Source organism: Vanacampus margaritifer, chromosome 16, assembly GCF_051991255.1.
Source record: "Vanacampus margaritifer isolate UIUO_Vmar chromosome 16, RoL_Vmar_1.0, whole genome shotgun sequence".
Classification (NCBI taxonomy): domain Eukaryota; kingdom Metazoa; phylum Chordata; class Actinopteri; order Syngnathiformes; family Syngnathidae; genus Vanacampus; species Vanacampus margaritifer.
This window is the reverse complement of record NC_135447.1, coordinates 9,426,437-9,451,598: the sequence shown is the minus strand read 5'-3', so window position 1 is coordinate 9,451,598 and position 25,162 is coordinate 9,426,437. Positions and strand designations below refer to the sequence as shown.

At 40.2% G+C, this 25,162-nt stretch overlaps 1 protein-coding gene across 4 annotated transcripts; it reads left to right on the top strand.

Moving 5' to 3' along the window:
* Positions 1-610: 610 nt before the first annotated feature.
* LOC144036365 (voltage-gated potassium channel subunit beta-2) lies at positions 611-24,822 on the top strand. Of its 4 annotated transcripts, none has more exons than XM_077546950.1 (14): positions 612-1,225; positions 17,718-17,761; positions 17,847-17,884; positions 18,033-18,112; positions 18,215-18,259; positions 18,465-18,509; positions 18,622-18,665; positions 20,752-20,838; positions 20,920-21,005; positions 21,089-21,209; positions 21,292-21,386; positions 21,547-21,667; positions 22,371-22,459; positions 23,156-24,822. In XM_077546950.1, the coding sequence occupies exons 1-14, from the start codon at positions 921-923 to the stop codon at positions 23,243-23,245; spliced, it is 1,290 nt and encodes a 429-aa protein (XP_077403076.1). In that variant the 5' UTR covers positions 612-920; the 3' UTR covers positions 23,246-24,822. The 4 variants fall into 4 exon arrangements, with proteins under 4 accessions (XP_077403073.1, XP_077403076.1, XP_077403075.1 ...); XM_077546949.1 differs by lacking the exon at positions 612-1,225 and adding an exon at positions 3,641-4,882; XM_077546947.1 differs by having other exon boundaries at positions 611-1,225; positions 20,752-21,005.
* The last annotated feature ends 340 nt before the right edge of the window (positions 24,823-25,162 follow it).

Below are 25,162 nucleotides of genomic sequence, written 5' to 3'. Positions count from 1 at the left end.
CTGGTGTCGGTGGGCTATAAATTACTTCACCAGCAGTACTGATTCTGAAGCAAATTATATTTTGCACAACACCACATAATGGCTGAAGTCTGATTGGACCACAAAAAAAAAAAAAGTCTAACATTCACATTGTAGGAATTACAACGGTCTTCAGCGAGCGAAATGCATGCTTGATTGGATTCAGATCAGATGATCCACTTCCACTTCTTGTGTAAAATAAAACTCTTTGGTCGCTTTCGTAATATCCTTCGGGTTATTGTCCATCTGCACTGTGAAGCGCCATCCAACGAGTCTGCCTCATTCTGCGGCTTTATCCGACTTTTAACACCAAACGATCCTCTTTTAAATCCACGGTCTTGATGCATTTTGGCTGACGTGCACGTCCGCTCATTAAGTGTCCTGCTTTTCGCAAACTTGTCTCCTAAGGTGAAGGTCAGAGCGTTGATCTGCATCAGCCTCGCCTCTTCCAGATTACATGACGGCCGCAAGAGCAGAGCTACTTCATCTGTCTGGTAATCTGAACACATGTAAGCTGGTGGGGGCTTGAGCACAAATCCCCCCAGCGTCCCTCCTTTAGGGAGATCAAGAGAGAAAGATGCGGATTGCTTTTATTCCGATCCATTTTTGATTCAAAGGAGGCACCTCGCATCATCGCCAGCCAGCCATTGTTTGACGCTGACAGGTGTGCTCTTTGTTTTATTTTAGGAGCAATCCAGCACTTTTTTTGATGTTTTTGCACGGCCTGTTAAGTGCTCCTTTGCAAACATTTTGATGCCCGACATCGTCCGGTCTTCGCCAATCTTCATCAAGATCGCACCGCCTTGTTGTGTCTCAAACTCACAAGCTGCTTTTGCTTAACGTCGCTGACACAATTGCGCTAAAGACTGATTCGTTCCAGCTTTTTTGGAGTCGGGATAACGATGTTCGCCAGCCGCGGGGGCACCGGAGGAGGCAAGGGAGGGAAGTACTCGGTGGAGGACCTCTATGGCATCAGCAAGAAGCCCAAAGCGTCGTCCTCTTCGGGGAGCATCGCCGCCAAGGCCGGAGGAGCCCGGAGCGGCGGCAAGACCGGCGCGGATCCGAAGAGCGAGTCCGAGGCCCTGGCCTCTCAGATTCTGGAGGCGGCGCACAGGCTGGTGGAGCGGCGGCGACTGGAGCTCTACCTGAGAGAATGTGGCCTGTCGCTGGCCGACTGTGAGGCGGAGCGCTCGGCCATGTCGTACAGGTGAGAACAACCGCTACACTGCACCTCGCTGCTATTTGCACTGCAGAATTTAGTCAGAATGGTTTTAGTCTTTTATTCTTTCAATTTCATATTATAAGCTATACAAAGACAAATATGGAATTTATAGTTACTATTAGTACTAATTACTCCATTACTAGTTACAAGGATATATATTTTTGATACACTTCCTGGCCACAACTTTAGGTACACCTGCATGAGAACTAAAAGAGCTGTTTTTAAAAATAACTCACAGAAGTTTTGATTGACACCTTCGGGGAGGTATTTCATTTCATTTCATTCTTGACGTTATTGAAGATGGCTTCTATTAGATCATGCCCCCCCCCCCTTTCCCGAGATGGTCTCATGCTTGACAGGGTCAGCGTCACCAGGGATGGGGGTGGGGTTTGGTATTTGGGTTTAGTCATACGGGGGTCAGTGACGCATGTTTTGACAGGCGGTTGTTTGTCTCACTGGCTCGCTTACATCTCACTTAAAAGGGCTCAGTGAAGCTATTCTGGGATGTGGGGGGGGGGGGGGGTTGTCGACACAAATAAATCGGACACAATTTTGGAACAAGGAGACTTTTTGATATTAATACATACACCACGGATTTATGAAATGAACGCATTATATGATGTATTTATTGAAATGGTATGCATGTTTTGCATTTAAAGGGAAAGTCACCTCAAAGAAATTTCTTTCCGAAAGTATGTTCTAGTCTAAACACGGTATTCTGATTCAAATTGCGTTTCTGGGATATGAATAAAGCAGCAAAATCCACCCGTCTTTAAACATCTCCGAGGGCGGCCATTTTGCCATTTTTTATTTACCTAAAAATTACATCACACTTGCTCAGGGCTCAGGTAACGACCACTCATAGCCTGCTCAATATTATGAGATCTAACTATTGTACTATATAAAAAAATATTCATTGCTGTATTTAATTGAGGAACCATATTTGATCATTTAAGAAAGTTAAAAAAAGCAAAGGGATGGGATCCTTTGTGTAAGAAAAAAAAATGTTCTTTTTGATTTTACAAACCTAAAAACTCTTTTAAAATGCTGATAAACATTTATATACATAAAACAAGGAAGAAATGAAAACAGATGTAAAATAACAAAAATCTTAAATATAATAATAATAATAATAATAATAATAAATCTGTGAATAAGTGAATCCGAAGCTGCCAAACTGCAAGTATGCAGGGATGGACTGTAATTTGAAGTTGTAATTTCACTATTCACCACTAGATGGCAGACATGGCTTAGTTGCGCTTACACAAGGCCTTATTTGGCACCCTTAAAATTGTTTGGTCACAAATAACCCAATTTTGGTCAACAATTAGACAGACCCGCTACATATAGTGGCCAATTTGACCTAACTTTTAATTGTTTTGGGTCTAAATAACCCAAATTTCTGGGTTCTTTTGTCCAAACAATTGTGGAAGTTGGGTCAAATTGACTCAAGTAGTTGGATCAAGTGGCAGGTTGGTCTATTTGTGTGTGTGTGTGGGGGGGGGGGGGGGGGTTGTACAGTTGGTATTTTTTTTTCTGCTTCAAACTCCAGCATTTAAGTTCCTCATGATCTAAAGCGAGAGAAAATGCACTAAAACTAATATCAAAGGCAGTCGCTAGGGGGCAGCATTATCTTGCCCCGTTCCCTGCCGTGCAGATATGCACTTGTATCAATTTGCTATTAACTATAATGCACATATGGCAATAGCGGTAGAATATGGTTGAAATATTTCCATAAAAGAGATATAGTAGCTTTAGCTGGGACCTGCTTGACTATATATTTGGAAAAATATCAACAACTTTCCTCCTTAAGTTTTTTTATCGGTATTTCTTTTTTGTTACAAGAAAACACTACGCAGAGTGTTTTTCATTCTAGTGGAAAGTTACCAGCTCAACAAAAGTTCTACTCAGCTGCCATACAATCTGCTGTGGGACTGCAGAAGGCTCCAAGGCGAGCTTCCATTTGACATATAAGCAAACTGGCAGAAAATGATGAATGTGTGCAATTTTATTCGCAGTCGGGGAATTTTTTTTTTTTTTATTGTTGTTGCGCGCATACTGTGAACACATACTGTACAGCATCAACGTGACTCATAATTTTTTTTATGTGATGATGTGGCATCTGGACTCACGAGCGGTGATGGTACAGATGTTGCAGTAGAATTGTGATGGCTTCTCATTCAAATGAATGAATGGGTGTGGTGGATGAGATGCTGCAGACATGCCTTCACACAGGTCTATAAATGTGCGCGAATCATTATGGCTGTCATTTATTTCCAATTGAGCCACGAGGCAACATTGCATAAGCAGCACACACATGATGTGAGGAAATTTGTTCACCCGTGTGATGAATGGGAGAGAGCGAAAGAGAGGGAGGGAGGGAGGGAGGGGGGAGCGACGTGGGAGAGAAAGAGAGAGAGGTTGCGCGGTGTGCCGTGAACATTTTGGGGAGCTTCTGGAAAAAAGCAAGAAGAGCAACAACAACTAAATCCATTTAAAAATAATGATGAGGTGATGATGCTTACGTTGAGCTTTTGCGGCGATTTGCGGTCCACAATGTTCAATGTTCCGTTTTGACATTCTGAGCGAGACGAAGAATTGGGAGAGTCGCGCACGGCTTGCACAGCCGCTGCCGGCATGTTCGCCACTCCGCACACTGAAGAAGGTAAATCCAACAAAATACATTTATGGGATTTGATGCCGCTTTTTTCGACCATCTCCTTTTTTTTACGCCCCCTCGCATCAAACTGACGGCGCGCGACGCTGCACGCGTGACGATGATGCTTTGAATTTTCCCATCTTTTCACACCTTGCGACAAAAAAATACGGGAGGAAAATGCTGTATTTCGACGCCAAGTGTGAGGATGTGTGTGTCATTGCTGCGGCACGCCGGCGAGATCTCCGGCTCAAGGCGGGAGCGACGCACCTCAGCTGAAGAGGAGACACAAGCCCCGGGAGCCTGTCTTCATGTTTGGGGGTCTCCCTAAAGAACCCCCCCACCTAAATCTGCAAGCAAGCATCATTGTGTGTGTGTTGTTGTTGTTTTTAAGTGGACTGCAGTCCTGATGCATCTTATGAAAAGTCAAAAAGCCTTCTGCCAGGTTTGCATCAGCAGACAGGAGACGTAGCAGACGGCAGCTCTGCATGTGTCATGCTAGAAGCTGGACTCTTGCCTGCGCCCCCTCCCCCTGCCACTCGCAGACAAAATCTTTAACCTGGACCCTTTCAGGTGGAGCAGCAACGAACGAGCGCTACTGAATCATTTGGACATTTGTCAAGTGAAAGGTCCCACTCCCAAAGTCGACCCCCGGAAACCAGGGTCAGGATGCAGGTGTCCTTCGCCTGCACCGAGCACAACCTCAAGAGTCGCAGCGAGGACCGACTTTGTGGCCTTCGCACTGCTCCGCCCCCGGGAGGTAGCAGCGGAGGAGTAGGAGGAGGTGGCGGCGGTGGAGGCGGCGGAGGAGGTGGGAGCGGCGGAGGAGCGGGCGGAGGAGGAGGAGGGAGCGGACAAGAGCGCAATGGCAACTACGCGTCCCAAGGGTCGGTCAAGACCAGGGAGGGCCCCGGGTCACGACACACCCCTCAGGGTCATGCGCACATGAAGGAGGCCATCGGGCGCCACACGAGTATGAAGTACAGGTGAGTGTGCTACAGGTGAAGGAGAGGATGGCTGAAAACACTTTGGGTTTGATCGGCATGTGCCATTTGACCTCTAGATGATCTAATAAATTGAGCAATGGCAACATATATTTACAGTAAGTGAGCCCAGATACGAGCCGTCAATCGGCTCCTCTTCATATTGGTTGGATCGAGACACAACAGCGTTGCAATCTACCTCCAGTGAAGTGATTTTTTTTTTTTTAACAATTAAGGTACTGTAATACCCTCTCGCATGTGGGCAAGGAGAGCCACAGTCACCAATGCACTTTCAATTGTTAATTGAATGGGACAAACATTACAATATGAATGTAGACGCTGACACACACACATTAAACTACAATGGCCAAGTCAATTCCAGCTGCAGATGTCAAAAAAACGTTTGCATCTCTCCAATAAGTGTTTCGATACATGTGGTACGATCCATTTTAAGGATGGTACGTAGTGATGGACAAATGAAGCTTCATGAAGCACTTGTGATATTTTTAAGGTTGTTTTTCGTAGGGACTGTCCTGTGTACACTCTTAAATCTATTTGCTCGTTTTTTTTGCCAGCTTTTCTCCTCGTCATTTCTCGAATGACGTGGAGGACACGTTACGCAAACAGACAACTCAATGAGTTGCTCCTCAATTGCTGAAAATTGGCAACAACAGCAGCTTTAGTTGGCATCTTGCCGTCACACTCGGCCGTTCTGCGTTGACCGCACACAGCAGGAACTTTGGGTAAATACTGAAAATTTACAATCAGAACTCGACAATATACGAAACCAGTGCTTCTTAACCTTGTCGGAGGTACTGAACCCCACCAGTTTCCTATGTGCTTTTCACTGAACTCTTTTTTTAATGGAAAAATAAAATATTAATTCTTATTCAAATTTTTTATTTACTTTTACTTTTTTTACTTTACTTTTTTATTGACAAATAAAATATTATTATTCAATTTTTGTTTTTTTTAACTTTACTTTTTTATTGACAAATAAAATAATTATTATTCAATTTGTTTGCTTTTTTAACTTTACTTTTTTATTGAAAAATAAAATATGAATTCTTATTCCAATTTTTATTTACGTTTATTTTTTAATTTACCTTTAAATTGAAAAATAAAAATTTAAATTCTTATTCAAATTTATTTACTTTTACTTTTTTCTATTTTTAAATTGAATAAAATATTAATTCGTATTCCAATTTTTATTTATGTTTATTTTTTAATTTACTTAAATTGAAAAATAAAATATTAATTCTTATTCAAAAATTTGATCTACCTTTATTTTTTTACTTCACTTTTATTGAAAAATAAAATATTAATTAATGTTCTAATTTCTATTTACTTTTTTGTTTTAATTTACTTCTTAAATTGAAAAATAAAATATTAATTATTATTCAAAAATTTGATCTACTTTTATTTATTTATTTTTACTTTGCCTTTTTACTTGAAAAATAAAATATGAACTCTCATTCAAATTCAAGACATTCAAGAAGGTGGACAGATTGTGTAAAAAATGATCGTTTTCCTTCATCTTTATGCAGGAGCTATGCTAGAAGGTGACATTGAGGTCACCAACAAACACCGTGGAACATATTGTGCAGGTTGTCTACATGTGCATTTAGCTCAGCCACCGCAGCATTTGTGTTATACAGTATTTAAATATATATATATAAAAAAAAAAAGCTTTAAGCCCCTGCTGGACATAAGCACGTTTATTTAATCCACAAGCAAGCAGTTTTTCACCACAGTTTACTGTTACTGTTCGCCTCAAAGAAATTATGTTTCCAAAAATGACCGGCGCCTATCTTGGAGGCTTTAAAAAGATTTTTGTGTGGCCAGAGAGAGAGAGAGAGAAAAAAAAAAAGCAGCACACAACATCAGGTCTGAGTCATAATGTATGAAAACACAGCAACATCATCTTCTTTTTGGATTTGAGCTTGTTGAGGTTTAGCAAGGGAATAGTACAAAAATAATCCCGTTTGTGTGCGACGCTTCATCTGTTCGCTGCGTCACAGTCCGATCCAATAAGTAGGAAGGGGTTCTCATGATCGTTTTGCTCACTAATCAAGTTGATTGAACCGCTTCCATCCTTCCTTCAGTTTCTTCTGCTTTTCATTTATGAGGTTTTAAAAGGCGAGCGAAACACACAATGAAACGCAGTCAGGCAATGCGCACACTTCTTGGATTAGTCTTGCCGCTCGGCTATTCTCGAGAAAGTGGCACGAATCGCCGGTGCAGTCGTCGATCCGGCATGTGGCCACCTCCAGTTGCCCATGGCAACGCCCCCGGCATTGGCTTTAGTTGATCACAAACACCGCAAGTGCTGCTGCTGCTTATCAGGCCTACGCTGGCCGCAGTCCGTGCTGTGCATTTTTATAGCATAGTAACCGTAATCAAAGCTCAGCTACTGTAGCTCTCGCAGACGTGAGCGATACAGATGCGACACCAAGTCGCACCTTGCAGATGGCACCTGTTGTTCCTGCTGTTCGCTCATGTTTGCTAATCCCAACCGGCCGCCTCATTAACCCGAGTAGCACTCAGCAACGGTGACACCTACTACACGCTATCAGCTCCTGCTGGAATTCAGTTGAGTTTGTTGATTAATCAGATTCTGACGGCATGATAACCGCAAGTAAAAATGTCACGTCTTGCAATTACAGCTCTAAAATGTATTTTGAAATGGTTGGGTAAAAAAACTTTTTCCCATTGAACGTTACATTTGTAAAAATGGATGCGCGAGCACCGATACCAGGTGTTGGTATCAGGTCGATACCCGGCCTGATTTCAAGGTATCGCCATTCATTTCATGCAAATTTAAGGAGGACAAGCTACACCGGGATATATAGGTCTTTCTAAAAAATAATCTCATTGTTTTTTTGTATCAAAGGTACCAGTGGTATCCGTATTTGGTATTGGAATCGGTGTCTACTCAAGTGGGTATAGGTCTGAAAAAAATGGTATTGAAAATCCCATGTAAAAACAAAAGATCCCCCCCCCCCAAAATAAAATCCCAAAAATTTACAAAATAATTCAAACTAAAATTAAAAAAACATTTTTGTAAATAAAATAAACACAGTTGCTTAAAAAAAATACAAAAACTAACTGAAACTACATTTTAAGTTTATCAGACTAAAACTAATTGTACGGAAATGCTCTTAGTCTTGAAAAAAAATCATCTTTTCACTCAACAAATACTCCATATAGAACAAACAAAAACTATAAGAAAAAGAAAAGAAACTAACAAACATGCTCTAAAAATGTATTAAAACTAACTTAATAAAAAACACACACACACACGTCAAAACGAAATGCAAAATGGCAGTTGCTATGTTAGTCATTTGTTGCTAGGCAACATTAAAGGGCCACTATCATTCATTGGCTCACAAGCTAATGTTTTGCAAGTCAGGCCAGCTAGGCTGCTTTGGTCAACTTACACAAGAAACTGACAAGAAATTAATGTATGATGAAACAGAAACTATTGTACAAGAGACATATTTTCCTTATAAAAGGGACAATTGTCCAGCAGTATGTGAAATCTACACTCCGTAACATCACATAGCTTTGTCAGGTATGCTAGCTCAAACATGTTAGCTTTCTACTGGTTGCAGTGTAGCACACTTTCTCCACTAATTGACATTACACAAAACACACAGTTCAATACTTTACGAGCACATTTTTATGACAAGTTCATTCCAAAATCTTTTAGTAACACGGATCCTTAGAGCTGTAAAGTTGTAAGCCTGCTAAGATTAGCCCAAATAAGCTATCTTTTAGCCAGTCGCTCACATCCCATTATGACCTTGGAAAATGTGACTCAAAATAGCTCTGGCTCTCTCACATGAAGAAATAAATCAAGATATGAAGTCAGTGCGTCGCTGATGCACAGTTTACGTACATGTGCATGTAATATTCATAAATTATTGTTGTGATGGAGAAATGAACGGTTGCGACGTGACTGGGTCAGTCCACTCGAGCACGAAATGCGCAGGAAAGGCTCGGAGCGGGCCACCGTTCCGCCAAAGAGCACCAGCGGCGTTGTGGCGTGAATGAAGCGCGGCGCCACCTAGCGTGATGACACAGGACCTCTTGAGCTACACTCATTAGCCGATTAGTCGTTTCCATGGAAACCAGGCCCTCTTTTTTTGTGTGTGTAATGAAGAAGAAACAACAAGCAGGGAAGGAGGTCAGAATTATTTCCAGCACAGCCACAACTGGACATTATAAGTCCACTGAGCTGCAGGACAAGTGGAATCCGTCTTCATCGTTTTTGGCCACAATGCTCCATTGTGTATTCTACTTTTGTTTCCAGGACTGGAATATGTTAAAAAAAAAAAAAAAAAAAAACAGAAACAGAAAGGCTTCTAATAATGTTTCCACAGATTTGCTCCATAGTGCGTATGAGAGGTCCAACCGACTTCTCAAAGTCAACATTGCGTTCCAATTAGCATGTTTTCCGAGCTCCGAAGTGATCCCGAGCACTCGATACGTTCGCTGTGGTTCGACTGAGCAGTGCATTAGCAGCAATTAGCATTGCGATGCGAGTGCACCGACGTTGAGTCTGCTGCTCTCTCGGAGTGCACTTCAAATGTGCATTTTTAAACGCCTCAACCCTCGGCAGCACGTGAACAAATCATCCGAACTCAACAACCTTGTTTGTTTTGCGCATTCTTTCCCCCTCATTTGGTGGCCCGATGACCTTCGTTACGCTCATCAGACCGCTTCAGTTTGTTATTCAACCGGTATTGCCCAAACGTTACTGGTCCGAGTCGCATAAAGTGGCGCTTTGAGATCAGCTTTGTTTTAGTTTGGTTCTTACTAGTTTTAGTATTAGTTTTCGTTATATATTTGCATATGCTACACATAACGGTTTCAATCTTCCTTCTTCTGTATGGCTAAACAATAATACTAACAAATTAATTAATTGAAAAACAAAAGATATTTTATATTATAACAATTAGGGATGGGCGAGTACCGATACCATGTATCGGTATTGGGCCGATACCAGTATAGCCTTGTGGTCGTTTTATAATCCGGAACTAGAAATTCGAAATTACAAGAAATTGTTAATTTCATTACCTTTGTAAGAATATTTTTTTAAATTATACGTCATTGTTTTGTCAAAGAAATTTTATGCATCAAAAAGTACTACTGGCTCAGTACTCGTACTGATATCGGTTCGAAAAACAGTGGTATCGACCATCCCAAACTTTATTTTGATCATGAAAATGTGTTTTCAATTTTAGTTATTTTGTTCGTTTTCGTTATCAACAACAACTTTGAGATTTGAGTTTAAATTGTTCAGTGGCTATGCTTGTATCTCAAATCATCTTTCCCAATTAAAATGAATGGAAATGAAATTAATCTGTTTTAGCTGTCAAGAAAAAAATTTCTCACGGATCCACCAACAAACAAAGTCACAAAAATTGAATATACACGTTAGCTTCTGCTACTGAAAAAGCATTTGTTGTTCTACTTTTCACTATAAGTCACTGCCATAGAACAAAGACACATTAATTGCAGTAAATTACTCTCATATATATATATACACATATACATATACATATCTTCACATTAGATTTTTAAATGACTGGCTGAAAATGTTGCTCCAATTCTTGACTCTCTTCACATCACTGTTGTTGCTAGGCAGATTCCAAGTTCAATATATCAATCACCAATGGCTATGAAACAATCTGCATCTGTCAAACAACCCCCAATTTCCCCCCCGTGCTTCTGGGCAGAGCGCTACCAGGGATACGGACTCCGTCGTTAAAGGACATTTTTAGAACGCTTTTTGTAACACGTGGTCTAGTGGTGATCACTCCTGTCTCAAACATCTAAGGTTCTGTGTTTGAATCTCGGCTCGGGCCTTCCAGTGTGAGGTTGATTTTTTTTTTTTTTTTTTTTTTACAGCTTGTTGCTGTGACAGTGAGTCGCTCAGCTCCGATGCTTTCCATCATACAAAAATGCATCATCTGACACCCTAATGGGTCCAAACATGTGGACAACCGCATTCAATCATGTTCAATTCCTTGAGCCGTCCGAGCCTATGAGATATATGGTATTTATGAGGCGGCCAGCCAGGCAAAGTGAGCCGTCATTCAAATATTCCGCTTCATCGCTCATTGTCCAGACATACAGTAGAGCAAGTTGGCAGGTGGCACTGACCTTCCCATATTCTTCAAATCATTATTAGGAGGAATCTGGACCAAAATACACCTTTCAAAGTCCCTATAAAGTCGAAAGAAATATGTCGTTGAGATGTGACACACTGCAGAGAAGAGTTGACAATGCTGCTAAATTTATAAAACGCATAGAAAATGAGGCTTCTAAATCATGAAAAATCTACAGGTTCTCTACTTTCTCACACGCTATGGATGTTAGGGCTGTTGAAAAAAAAAAAAAACCTTGGAGGAAAATATTGCACATATGTCATTGCAGGGCTTTTCCACAATGTCACAACGAGGCGCTCTAAAGCCTAGATAGCCTAAAGCCTCAGTCCACATGCTGGCAAGTTGGTCTTTTGAAATGTATTTCTTCCGTTCTCACTCCTCCACCTTTCTCTGCTGACAATGAGGCGCTCTAAACCAGCGAACTGCACGTGGAAGTGTTCAAGTGCTTATGTTGCGCGGGAGGGGCGACTCATGCGTCACTTCCTCATTTTAGACAAGCATAAAATAGCAGGAAAATTGACATGGAGAAAAACCAAGCAAGCGTGGAAGTGCCACTAGAGTAAACATATTTAAGCAGGTTCGAACATACTCCTAAGAATGCTCACAGACTCACAAATACGTTCGAACATACTCGCGAGTACGTTCAAACGTACTTGTAGGCTAAATGCTATAAACATAGCATATTTTCCCATAATGCCACGGGGAAGGTTTGTTAGAAAAAATCGATTCGGCAATATATCGCGATATAACCGCGCAATTCTCGAATCTATCCGATATGCGGCCGAATCGATTTTTAAACATACATTTTTTATGGGAATATTCAACAAAACGTCTTACTTAGGGTTATATTAATGAAACATTAATCCTTAATATTTTATTTCAGTGCTGTTCAAACATAAAACAGACGGCAACCTGAATTTTCAGATAAATAAATATGATTTCATACAAATATTACAATGTGCATGTACAAGTTGACTGATTAGTATTTTCTACATTTGAGTAAAAAAAAAAAAAAAAAAAAAAATCGCAATAATCAATTTATAGATTCGTATCGGGATTAATTGGCATTGAATCGAATCGTGATATGAATCGAATCGCCAGGTTCTAGGGTTGAATTCACACCCCTACCACGGGGTATTACTTGGCATCCACAAGTGAAAAAACAACAACACGTTTTTAAGCATTCGGCTCACATTATACCAAAATGTTCAAAAAAATGAAATAAACATTGTTTATTCATAACTTTAATGATTTAATATTATGCCTACAGTGCTTGATTGACTACATTCGAACGTACTTGCGAGTATTTTGGAACATATTCGAACACACCCGCCAGTCAAAAATGTGTACTCACATTTTCAACAATTATCTTCAAACGTGTATGATCTTCATAGAAACAAAATCACTGAATTCACATTACAGAGTATTTAAACCACTTTTAATCTCATTCTAGTGAATAAAAACCATCATTAATTCCTGCCGTCGGAAAACGTGTGCCTTTGTCCATGACCGTCTCCTGGGACCCGTCCAGCCATCATAAAGTGGTTCACTACTTTAATATCAACTGGAGCTGCTCCACTTCATTACGTGCATTTTAATAGGAGGGTCATGACCACTAATAAAGCTGTATGAGAGAGACAGAGTAGTTTTTCCCCCATTTAATTCTCTCGCAGCACGTGCAGTTATTTTATTTTTTTTAATTAGGACAGACGTACTTTTTATTAGATTTTATTGTTTAGCTTGGTTTATTAATAATAGCTAGTAATCACATACTGCAGTTTACCGAAAAGGCTTAACCCTCACTTTGCAAGTATCTTAGATATAAGAAAAATACTAATTCAAGTAAAAATGTACTTATTAATCAACTACTCTTCCTTTCAGCAAGTTATTGCCACAGCAAGTGACATTTAACCCCTATGCGTTATTGTGACCATTTTGGGGCTTTTTGTTGGTTCTGACCAAGCCATTTCAAAATAAAATACTGCCCACGGGTTAAATCGACGTAACTTTGCCAAAGCGCTCGGGAATCTCTGCTTTTTGCTAAACAGTTTATGCAAGCGCATCCATCTTAAGTGACGGTGCGGAAACTTCCGTATTGGGGAAAATTAGTTCTGCCTCTAACGGCGCTGCATTATTTATACGAGCCACGAATAAAAGACACAAATAGAAACTGTGAATGCGACGGCACATTCGTCGTAACACGGAAGTTCTTTGTGAGCTCAATCTTTACAAACGCTCCCTTTTAAAAGTAAATAAAAAAAATAAGATACACTGATATATATTCTAATATGACTTTACACTTTACTACAGACTTTTCAGACGCTCTATAGATTCCGTTCAAGCCCCGAAGGCATCATTAAAAAACATGCGGACAGTCCACCATCTTGCCGCCAATTTGCTTGGGAAAAGTGCACATTCAAGCGTGCGCGCGCGCACACACACACCCTCACCCTCACACACATTGACGTGAGTGTTATTAATATCTAACGTGTGCTTCCCCGTGGAGAAGCGCCTGCTCAGCATGAGTGTGTGCCTTCTAAGACAACTGCAGGGGAGCAAAAATATCCATCAAGTGCTCGCAGCCATCTGCGTGTTATTGTCTCGCTGCCGCCGCTGCGGGTACGAGCCAACTGGAGGTGGAGGTGTCAGCACAGGTTAAAATGCTGACTACACCATGACAGAGCACCTGTGCGTCTTGCTGCCCTGCGCCATTAATAATGTATCGCAACAACCGAGTCCCGTCCGATCACCTTGTCTGGGCTTTGTGATTGATTGCCAGACAGAAATGATGATACAAGAAAAGAAAAAAAAAAGCATGCAAAGCCACAGCGGCATCTGCGTGCACTGCTCACGAGTGCATTCATGCAGAGCCAAATGCAGATGTGTGTGCGCGTGTTCCGGCTCCATCGCCATCAAGCGTGAACGGAGAGGGCGTGAACGGAAAAAGGGCGCGCTCGTGCTCGCGCATCACGTTATGGATGTGGTTTTGCCTCCGTCAAATGAAACACGGCATGTCTGCGGACTTTCCTCTTGGAGTGCGCGCGTGCGTCAGAGGAAAGTGAGGGGAAGGTTGTCAGCGAAAGCCAAGAGTGAGCAATGTGTGCCCCTCCGCGCTCACAGATAGTAAATAAGCAGACTGCAGCACTGCAGAGAGCCGCGGAGTTGGGCCCGGTGCGGGGAGGGGGGGGGGGGGTGCAGATGGAAGAGAAACACTGACATAATCCATATAACGTCAGGATGCCGATTGAAAGTATGTCATGTATGTCTTTATGTCATGACAAATCATTCTCAGTTTTAACAAAAATACATCATACTCAACTCACGGGTAAACAGATTGTGTGTTAGCTACCGATGTGTTTAGCTAGTCAAAGTTGGCTGCAGCAAGGTTGAGCTCTGCACAACCAATCAGGATGAGTTTGAAATCTGATTGGTTAAACAAACAGTCCAATTGCTGATAGTTTGAAGTTACATGGCCAGCAACTACGTTGAGGCTCATACAAAATAATGCCAAGTAAAGACAACAGATCACTATTACAATTTCATGAAACAAATATGATTAATTTAGTGTTAAGGCCAGTAGCTGTAGCTAGCTGGCTATCTATCTGGCTAGCTAGATGGCTATCGATTAATGCTGTCACTATCGAATATTTTAAGAATCGATTAATCTGTCAGTTATTCAAACGATTAATCTGATTAATTTTTAATTTTGCATCAAAGTGTATTTAAGAAGAAAAAAAATTCCCTCTGATAACTATTTATTAACCAGTGATTGGTGTTTATTTTACACTTTGTATTGGTGTAGTGATTAAAAAAAAAAACGGTGGATTGATGTTGTATTATGTTACAAGTCCAGTCATTGTTTTCCAAAGTAAAAGCAGATGTTTGCAAATGTCTTATTTAGGTTAAACACAGAAGATAACCAGTCTACAATTACTGTTGATATGCTGAAATCAGAGGATTTGGAAAATTTTAAATAAATAAAAAAATTGCTCCAAACGATTACTTGATTATTAAATAGTTGTGGATTAATTTGATAATTGATTACTTACGATTAATCGATTCATTTTTACAGCTCTACTGTCTATCTATCTATCTATCTGGCTAGCTAGCTAGCTAGCCAGCTGACTATCCATCCAGTCATTAAAGGCCAAAGCATATGAAAACAGTTCAGACATGTGATCGGAGAAAAGCTTTAGAAGAAGTCCCATGTGCCTCATAGACGATATTGCCAGTGTTCAAAGTGAGTGTGTTGCTGGTCTCAGAGGAGTCACGCTGTCATTGGTGGGAAGCCGTGATGGAGAGTCGGCCTCGCATCCCAGGAATCGTCTTTATTCGAGCCCACTTGCCTTTTCTTGCATCCTCCTCCCTGCAGCAAAGCAATCCTGACCCTGCCCAAGTGTGCTATTTTGACAAGAGTCGAAACAATGAGCATTTCACACCCACACGCCACATACACACCCGCGCGTGTATGCACGCTCGCGCACACACCCACACACAGCGGGACACAATCGCTTACATGTACAGAAATCTAAAAATAGCTCAAGGGTCAGGCATTAAAAATAGAGCAGAGAAAATAAAAGCAGGGCTCGCTGGGCTGAATCTAAATGCTCTGACAGACTGTCTTCCCGCATTTGGTTATTTGTGGCGGACACAGGCAGGCAGACAGGCAGAGTAAAGGGTTGGGACTGGGACTGGGGGGGGTCTGGCAATGAAAAGACAGCGAGCAGCTAGTAGCACTGCAGTTCTGATGCTCCTCTCCCACCCTTTCACTTGCCTCTGATTAGGATTTCGGAGAGCGCGCATGCAAGAGGAGCATCAAGCCATTTTATCCGTACTCGCTCCCGTGGTCACCAAAGCAGCTCTTTTTCGCCCTTCAAAACTCAGCCGTCTGCGTAATCTAATGTGGCATGTTGGGTAATAAAGCTCTCCTCAGCTCCTGCTGGTACATTTTGGGCCATTTAGCGCTGAGACCCGAGGCTCTGGGCTTTTGCCCGGGACTCCATCTGAGGCCGCTTTTCCCCCCGCAGCTATTTCGCTGAAGCGGACCACGACTGTGAGCTGTTAACATACGAACGGCAGAAGGTCAATTGCTCTCGCGACTATTAGACACGTTTTAACCACAGGCCAATTGGCAGCGAGCAGCGCGGTGAGAGAAAGCGTTCACATGTTCGCTATAACGTGATTTGTTTTTCATTCATTTGGGAAGATGGATTTGTGGTGTCATTTTCCGATCCTATTATATCATATGACCATTTTTTGCTGTATCATTCATGGCAGTAGTTGTAGTAATAAAGATGCGATCAGATTTATATTTGTTTTTTTGAAATGCTATATAGAGCTAATTCAATATCGTACACCACCACTAGTTACAACAAATTGTCGTATAAGTACTGCAGAAGAAAAAAAATGCTATTACAATATCTGTTGCCACAAATCTAGCAAGAAGCATTTTCTACAGCGGGCCACATAAAGTGACGCGGTAGGCCGGAACTGGCCCCCAGGCCTAGAGTTTGACACATCATTTATTTTTTTCCATTTTGTACCAGATATCATATCACCTTGTATCTTGTTGTTTCGTATCATGTAGAGTAGGTTACTAAAATATCAGAATCAGATGATTCTACAAGATTGCAAACTACAATAGAAACTTAACTCATTCACTGCCATTGACGGCTAAAAACGTCAAAAATTAATTTGAACTATTTCTATTAGTTAAACTTTTTTGTGTTTTAACAAGAGTATGAAAAGCTAGAATTTTTAGAACAGATGTCAAATGTGTGATTAATCGTGAGTTAACTAGTGAAGTCATGCGATTAATTATGATTAAACTTTTAATCACCTGATGCCCCAAATTTTTAATAATCTCTTTTTTTAATTTTTTTTTTAGGAGAGCAATGATGATGTCAAATCGAATGAACAATACTGAGCTCTCCTGGAAAAAAAATAATAATAAAAAAAAAATAATTAAAAATAAATAAAAATAAAAATAATAATAATAATCTTTGCTTCTATTTTTATTAATTTGCTGCCATCGACGGCTATAAACGTCGAAAATTAATTTTAGCTAATTACTATTAGTTACTCTTTTTTTTGTTAACAAGAGTATGAAAACCTAGAATTTTTTTTCATTGTACATCTAAAACAGATATAAAATTTGCGATTAATTATGAGTCAACTAGTGAAGTCATACGATTAATTAAAATAAAATAAAAATTGATTGCCTGTCGCCCCTAATTTTTTAAATAATTAAAAAAAAAATGAATTTATGGCAGTGAATGAGATAATGTAAAAAATAAATAAAAATCAGGCATCATGATGGCTTTTTTTTTTTTCATGATGCCTATTGTACTGGAGCTATTATCTAGCGTATATTAATATGTGCAATATGATACTGAAATGAAAAATACATTTCTTAAATCACTTTCAAGTCTTTCAATGAGAGTAAAGCCGTGATGTGGAAGTTTAATGAAAATAAATCAATATATAACCCTCAAGGAATTTGTTCAATGTCAACTCTGCTTCACTGTGACGACACATTTCCTAAAAAAATGTTTTTTTTTTCTTTTTTTTTTTTTTTTTTTTTTAAAGTGACCAAAAATAGGATGTTTGTGCTTAAAGTAACTTATTTTTTTTGACCTTGTGTCTTCTCTGCCTCCTCACAGAAACCTCGGAAAGTCCGGCCTTCGTGTTTCCTGCCTTGGTTTAGGTGAGTTCCCAAGTATGAAATATATTACAATTTTTCTCCCATGACCTCAAATGCAACACGTATTGAAAACTCTCCTCTCATCCAGGCACGTGGGTGACATTTGGATCACAAATATCTGACGAGGTGCGACCTTACTCACAAGCACCTTTTTTTTTATTCCCTCTACAAAAAATATGTATATATATATTTTTTTATTGTTTTGTCATGTGCTCACGTTTGCTACACATCCATCACATTCCTCTCAGACTCAACCTCTATTTTCTTCCCTCAGATGGCAGAGAACCTGATGACCTTAGCTTATGAGAACGGAGTGAACCTATTTGATACCGCAGAGGTTTATGCTTCTGGAAGGTCAGACTTCATATATGACCTAGTCTCTGTTTATATACAGGCTATGATAGAAATAAGAATGATCATTATGACATTAAATAGCCTTAATGTGTCTCTCCACAGAGCAGAGATCACGTTGGGAAACATCATCAAGAAGAAAGGATGGAGGTCACTTACTATCTACTACTTATTAATCACACTAATTCATTCATTCTGTGAGTGCACGTCTTGGCCACTAGGGGCAGTATAATACAGATTTGCAGCCATATGTTAAACCAAACAGGAAGTGCTCCATTTTGATTATGATATCATATTGATTATGATTGATGTATGTCAATGATACAAATAATCGATAATTCTTATTTTCTTATAGACGCTCAAGTTTTGTCATTACGACAAAGATCTACTGGGGAGGCCAGTACGTATTTTTTCAGTACAATATTCCTATTATTTTCAAATCAAGATGATGTTCCCCTTTTTTGTTGTGTTCAAATCCATATCATCAGAATGTACTTTTTGTCATTTCACAGAGCGGAAACAGAGAGAGGCCTCTCCAGAAAGCACATCATTGAAGGTAAAGCGTCATCCTACGGCTTTTTTTTTTTTTTGCTATCTGGTGCGAATTAGCGACTCAAGGTCAGCCGAGGGGACAAAAGAATATGACGACGCCCCCATGGAAAATCCAACTCGGGATCATTGTTTTTCCAGCCGGCTAATCGGCTCTTCCCGCGCAACATAATCCTAAAGAAGGCTACTTTTGTTTGTTTAGCGCGTACTGCGTGACGTGGCCTCGGGCCTTCCAATTAAAAAAGGATTTGAACGGGCGTCATTGTCATGAGCCTTTTGATTTGAGGGGGTTACGTAACAGGTCAAGTTTGGGCAGCTTTTAACATTTGGGACGGCGATCGGACTTGGGCTTTTAGTCGGCTTCAGGCCTGTCACTAAAATGTGGACAAAAATGATGACACACACACGCACACGCACGCAGGATGAACCATGACCTTTGACAAGAATACATAACAGATGGGCTTTAAATCGACGTATCCCTTCTAAAAACAGATTTGTTGCCGACCTACCCGTGCGGCATTGTTCAAATAGTTTCTGGCTCAAAACTTTTTTTCTTTTTTACTTATCTTTTCTGAGTCGTACGACTGATTTGAAATGTCAGATAAGACTTTTCCTCAAGCGTTGTATGAGTCTGACATTTGTCATGTGTTGCTTTTAAATAACTGCCACGCAAATTGCCGTAAGACACGCGTGTCCTCCTGAGATGTGCAACAAAATAATCATCTACAAACAATTGAACCAAAGCATGCTAGGATGCTAATAAGACAATGTTCAGTAATAGAGAAGGATGTCAATAGGAGTCACCGATACCACTGGTACTTTTGATACCCCCCCACCCCCATTTTTTTTTTATGACAGATTATTTTCAACAATGACCTATACTGTATATCCAAACATAGCACTTTTACGAGTCCCGATACCTTAAAATAAGGCTGGTATCAGCACCAACACCGATACGTGGTATCGGTTCACACACACCCCTAGTTAATACTGCATGTTAAGTTTTGTAGTTGTAGTGGAAATTGATATTATATGGTATTGTTCCATAAACTTTGCCGATTCAGATCTGACTCACTTTCTAAAGGTTGTTATGAATTGGCTGTATTTATTTATTTTTTAGATATTCCATTTTTTTTATGCTAATAATAGGCAAGTAATGACATTTTTGATGCAATATTGTGACAGACTGTAATCGGTAAATATTAGCAGTAAAATGCAAAAAACAGGTGACGTCACAGCATAAACACTGCTTTTAGTAGTGATTCATGTAAATTTTGTAAACTGTCAAAGCGCATTATCTAGCAATTAAATGTAAAAAATATATATATATATAGTAGCCCAAAATTACTCAGAAACCGCAAAATTATGTATGGCATTTGAAAAAAAAAAAAAAAGTTGGCCAGTGCATTAGAGAGTCGAAATATTTAGTATTTATATTATCGTCTGTGGATCTCACTCTGCTTCATCAACCCTTCCTTCCTTTCTTTAGTCTTTCCTTTGGTCTCTTGAGGTCTCCCTAATTTGTTGGAATATAGATGTTTCTGGGGTTGGTGAAAGATTCTGGTTGGTAACCTGGTGGTTAGTAGGTGTTGGTCTGTGCTAGATTTCCCTTTTCTTTCTTGTCTTTGATCCTTCCTCGGGTCTCCTGACAACTTCACGACTCTAGCTGGATTCTGAAGTATTCGGTTTAGGTGAACGGTATGGGATTTTTAATAGGTTTCAGGTGAATTAATTAGCACACTCATACACATACAAAAAAAAGAAAAAGAGAGAGAGAGAGCAATGATGATGATGACATGTCGAATCAGTAAGATTACCGAATGAACAATACTGAGCTGTCCAAAAAAAAAAAAAAAAAAGGGTTGAAATATTTACACTATGATGTGAGGTCATTATATCAAAATTCAATCTTTTTTGTTTTTTTAAAATATCGTATGATCATATAGAACTGGGTGAGTTAGTCTGGTTTTGTCATGTATTATTCAGCGTATGGTATCGTATCATACTGTTTCGTATCGTAATATTTCACATAATACTGCATCATCACATTGTATGCAATATTTTATAATAATATTGTCTGTCACCAACGGCAGGTTTAAGAGGATCCTTATCAAGACTCCAGCTGGATTACGTGGACATTGTTTTTGCCAACAGGAATGACGTCAACAGTCCGATGGAAGGTAACGTGCTTCAGATCGCGCGTGACATTAAAGTGGAATCAGATTTTCCATTCGACAGTCTAAACTGCTCTCCCTCCTCAGAGATTGTGCGGGCCATGACGTTCGTTATAAACCAAGGCATGGCCATGTACTGGGGCACCTCGCGTTGGAGCGCCATGGAAATCATGGTGACCTTCAATCATTGCTTGTTATTGTCCTGCGTTGGCTTCATGAATGCAGATGAGCAAGCGTCAACTCTTTCCCGCATTAGGAAGCCTACTCGGTGGCCCGCCAGTTCAACTTGATCCCACCCGTGTGCGAGCAGGCAGAGTATCACTACTTCCAGAGGGATAAAGTGGAAGTGCAGCTCCCTGAGCTCTACCACAAGATCGGTATCAATTCATGCAACATTTATATTCCGCTTGATCGTCTTGGCTTTAATTGGCCAAGACAAACGTCATTTGTCTCTTTCAGGTGTTGGAGCAATGACCTGGTCACCTTTGGCGTGTGGATTAATCACTGGAAAGTACAGCGATGGAGTACCAGAGTGCTCCAGAGCAGCAATGAAGGTCAGTTTGATTTAACCGGCATTCCTGTGGGATTCCCCTCAGTGTAATTCCCCACCCAATCAGTGGGGTGTTTTTTTATTTATTTATTTTTTTTAGTGAGAAATCTTTCTTTTCTTTTTTTTAAACACTTTTTTGCTTCTTTATTTGGCTGCGGATGAAGGGCTACCAATGGCTGAGGGAGCGAGTGAACAGTGAGGAGGGGCGAAGGCAGCTTGCTAAAATCAAGGAGCTCCACCTACTGGCAGACAGGCTGGGATGCACCGCCGCACAGTTGGCCATCGGTACCGCCCCAAACAATACTGCAGAGATCTGCTTTTGTTTCTTTCTTTTAACCCTGGAGAACCCAAGAACCCTTTTCTTCTTTGGAAAATTATGAATTATACATTAAATGACTGCTATAAATTCACTGAACACCAAAATACATGGTTTTTTTTTCCAATTTATTCCCTAATTTAGGATTAGGGTGAAATTTGACCCTTTGGGATTTGGGGGTATCATTTCGAAAAATCCGAATAACAAATACTGTCAGTAAACTATTTAGAATTTAAGAAAATAATCAATCAAATACACCGCTACATTGAACAATATAAATTTTTTGTTTTATTTGTTGCATTTTAGCCATCTTGTCACCACAACTCTGGCACATGCAAGTGCAATATTCCTCCACTAGATGGCCCCATGCAGGGGTCAGAAGTGGCACTCTGGACTTTTGAAGTTAAATTTGTAAAAAAATAAAATAAAATAAAGGTCTTTGTTATTTGAGTAGCAGAATTTATAGGGGCCAAATTTGACCCTGTGGGTTCTCCAGGGTTAAAGAGCTATTCTAATCTGTTTTTATGAAGGGTTTAGAAAAAAAATGGTGGTCTAATGAATAGCACGGCTCAGAGTTTGTTTGTTTTTTAAGACATTTTGGCCATTAAACAATATAAGCATATATCACAAGTTATTCTCCTGCAGATCACTTTAACTGTTTTTCCTCCTCAGCGTGGTGTCTTCGCAGCGAAGGAGTTAGCTCAGTGCTTCTGGGCGTCTCAAACACAGACCAGCTACTGGAGAACTTGGGCGCACTGCGGGTAAAGGCGCTTCTTTCTGCACGCCCGTCAGATAGATTTAGATTTACAAACGTTGCCTACGCTAGTAGTTTAGCGTATACAAAATACTACAAGCTACGATGACCCCCTGATTTCTCATCAGGGTTCGTTCAAGGTCGCAATGTTCGCTAATTGTTTTCCAACAGTTAATGGTTTTTCTTGTAGCAAATAAATTAATGTAATATGAAGAAAATATAAAGTTTGTAATGGTAGCAAATGTTGATTTCTTTAGCAATATTTGCTAAACGTCTACCTATTGTCTTAATGTTTTTTCTTGTCGCAAAAAAAAGGTTTTGAACGTGTTCAAAATTGAGCAAAAGTTGAGAACTTGAACGAACCCTTGATGATAAATCAACACTCGCTACCTTTGCAAACACTCGCCACCGTTCGCTTTAAGTAGAGAAATTAAAACAATATTTTAAAAAAAATGAACAATACATTTTGATGAACAAATTCTACAGGAGAAAATAAGTACATTTACACAACAAATATTACAGGACTCTTGAAAATGTAAATGTTTAGTGGACCAGATTAAAGAATTAAACATTATACTTTGCCCACTTCTGCTTTTTATACTCAGTGAATGAAAATTTGTCATTAATTTTCCTCTAAATTCACTCCATCGTTGTACTTTGGTTACTATGGAGCCATCATTTGATTCCTTGACCTGCTTTGCAGATTTTATCCCAAATGACCCCCCAAACCGTAACGGAGATGGACGCCGTGCTGGGAAACAAGCCTCACTCAAAGAAGGAATCTCGCGCTTGAACCTCCTCCCGTCCGAGCAAAAGCAAGAAGAAGGACCAAGAAGACAAAAAAGACTTTGCTTTTTCTCTGCCGTATAACTTGCATGTCCTCAGCAACATTATGCTTCCGGAATGAGCGCATAAAACATTGTGCGCAGTACATTATATCATGTATGGGGAAAAAAAAATCTTACAGTTGTTAAACAGAACAAAAACAGGTCGTATTAATACTCACTGACTGGAAAATTATGTCTACAGTAGAGGAGGTCAAAGCGAGAGGCTGCAAAAAGCAAATATGGACTTTGAAAAAGAAAAAAGAGAAGACGACGCGTCTGTGCTTAAATGCAACCTGACTATGAGTCGGTGGTGCGTTCGCTGCGCGTGGGAATCTGCGGCCTCCTTCCAGCTGCATCTTTACTGTCTGAACTGTGTGTCCAGCAGCAGAAGAAGCATCAATTGGGGGCCGAGGTTAGTTCAAATAGTGTGCATGCGACTGGTCGGGCAAGGGTTCTGCTTTACCAAGTTGGGCACAGTGGATCACTTGTGAGGTTTAAAAAAAAAAAAAAAAAAAAAAAAGATTACATCACATGCTTTTAGAAATAGGCAGATTACTCAGAGGTACAAAAAAAAAATGCACTAAGAACATGAGAGTTTACTTTACGAAGTTTGGCGGAGAATTACTGCCCTTAATGAAAATGAATGCGTTTCAAAAAGTAGCGGAAAGATTGGAGTCTTTGGATTTTCACGCATTATTTTATTGGGGTCAAAGGCAGGCGGTAACCATCTAAAGTACATTTTCCAAGCCTGCTGGTCTCTTGGCAGCGTCTTTTTTGCCGCATCTGTTCCTCAACTGTGCGCATGTCCCTTTAAGAGAGAAAAAGCCCGAACAGGTTGTCAAATACGGCATGGCTTTTATCAGCGTATGTAGATTTGCAGTAGCCTTGAAAGACGCATTTCAAAGATCTAAAAGCTTGAAAATGAGATGTTGACAATTAGCCGAGAGGTCAAATGTAAAAAGTCTTGCTCCAGGGGTGAGATTTAGCAAATGTATGCTGTTTTTCTTTTTTTTACATGGAAGCCTTTGATAGCTTCTTTATCATCTCTCTGGGAAATTCTGTTTTGGTTTCTGAGCATTTAATACTTTTGTTTCCATGCCTTTTCCTTTAGTTTTCTATGACTTCTATGTAGAGTGAGGGTTGTGTTCCTTTTGTCATTTCCCATGAAAAAAAAAAAAAACACCAATCGGGACTCTTGGGTGGAGAGTGTTACGATGACTCGCTTAGGTTGGCACACAATTCAAGTGTATATAGTCCGATTTGTGTTTGGCAGCAAGGCTTCAAAGCGGTTCATTTTTGGAATCACGACGGAACCGCCCTCCGTTACTTTGTGACCGTGTGCAGTCCGACTGAGTGTTGCAGTGTCCAGTGTACATGAACTACTCGATCCAACCTATGAAATGTAAACTTTGCCTGCATAACTTCTATTTTACTGTCTTGCGATGAAGAGAAAGTGCGAGGGGGGGGCAACAATTCATGCTGAATGTAACGTGTCTGTTGCTGCGTCTAAAGGGGAAAGCACATTACATGATTTGAAGGGTTCTCTCTGTTGTTTTTGTGTGAGTCTTTTCATACGTCACACTGAATTCATAGTCGTCCATCGGAAGAGAGTGTGTGTTTGTAAAGGCGCTTAAAGTTAAAAAAAAAAAATCTTCAAGAACCAATGTCATTCAAATCGTTAAGCGTTTCATTTCAGCAGATCTTATCGGAACATGATTTTGCGGCTTGTGTACTTTACAGTCATCTATAGTCCAACTGTTAGATCAGACAGTGGAATGCAGCGTGTGCGCCTTGTAATTATATTTGAGTAAGGATGGGAGAGTACCGACACCAGGAATCAATATCGGGCTGATCACCGGCCTTATTCCAAGATATCGGTACTT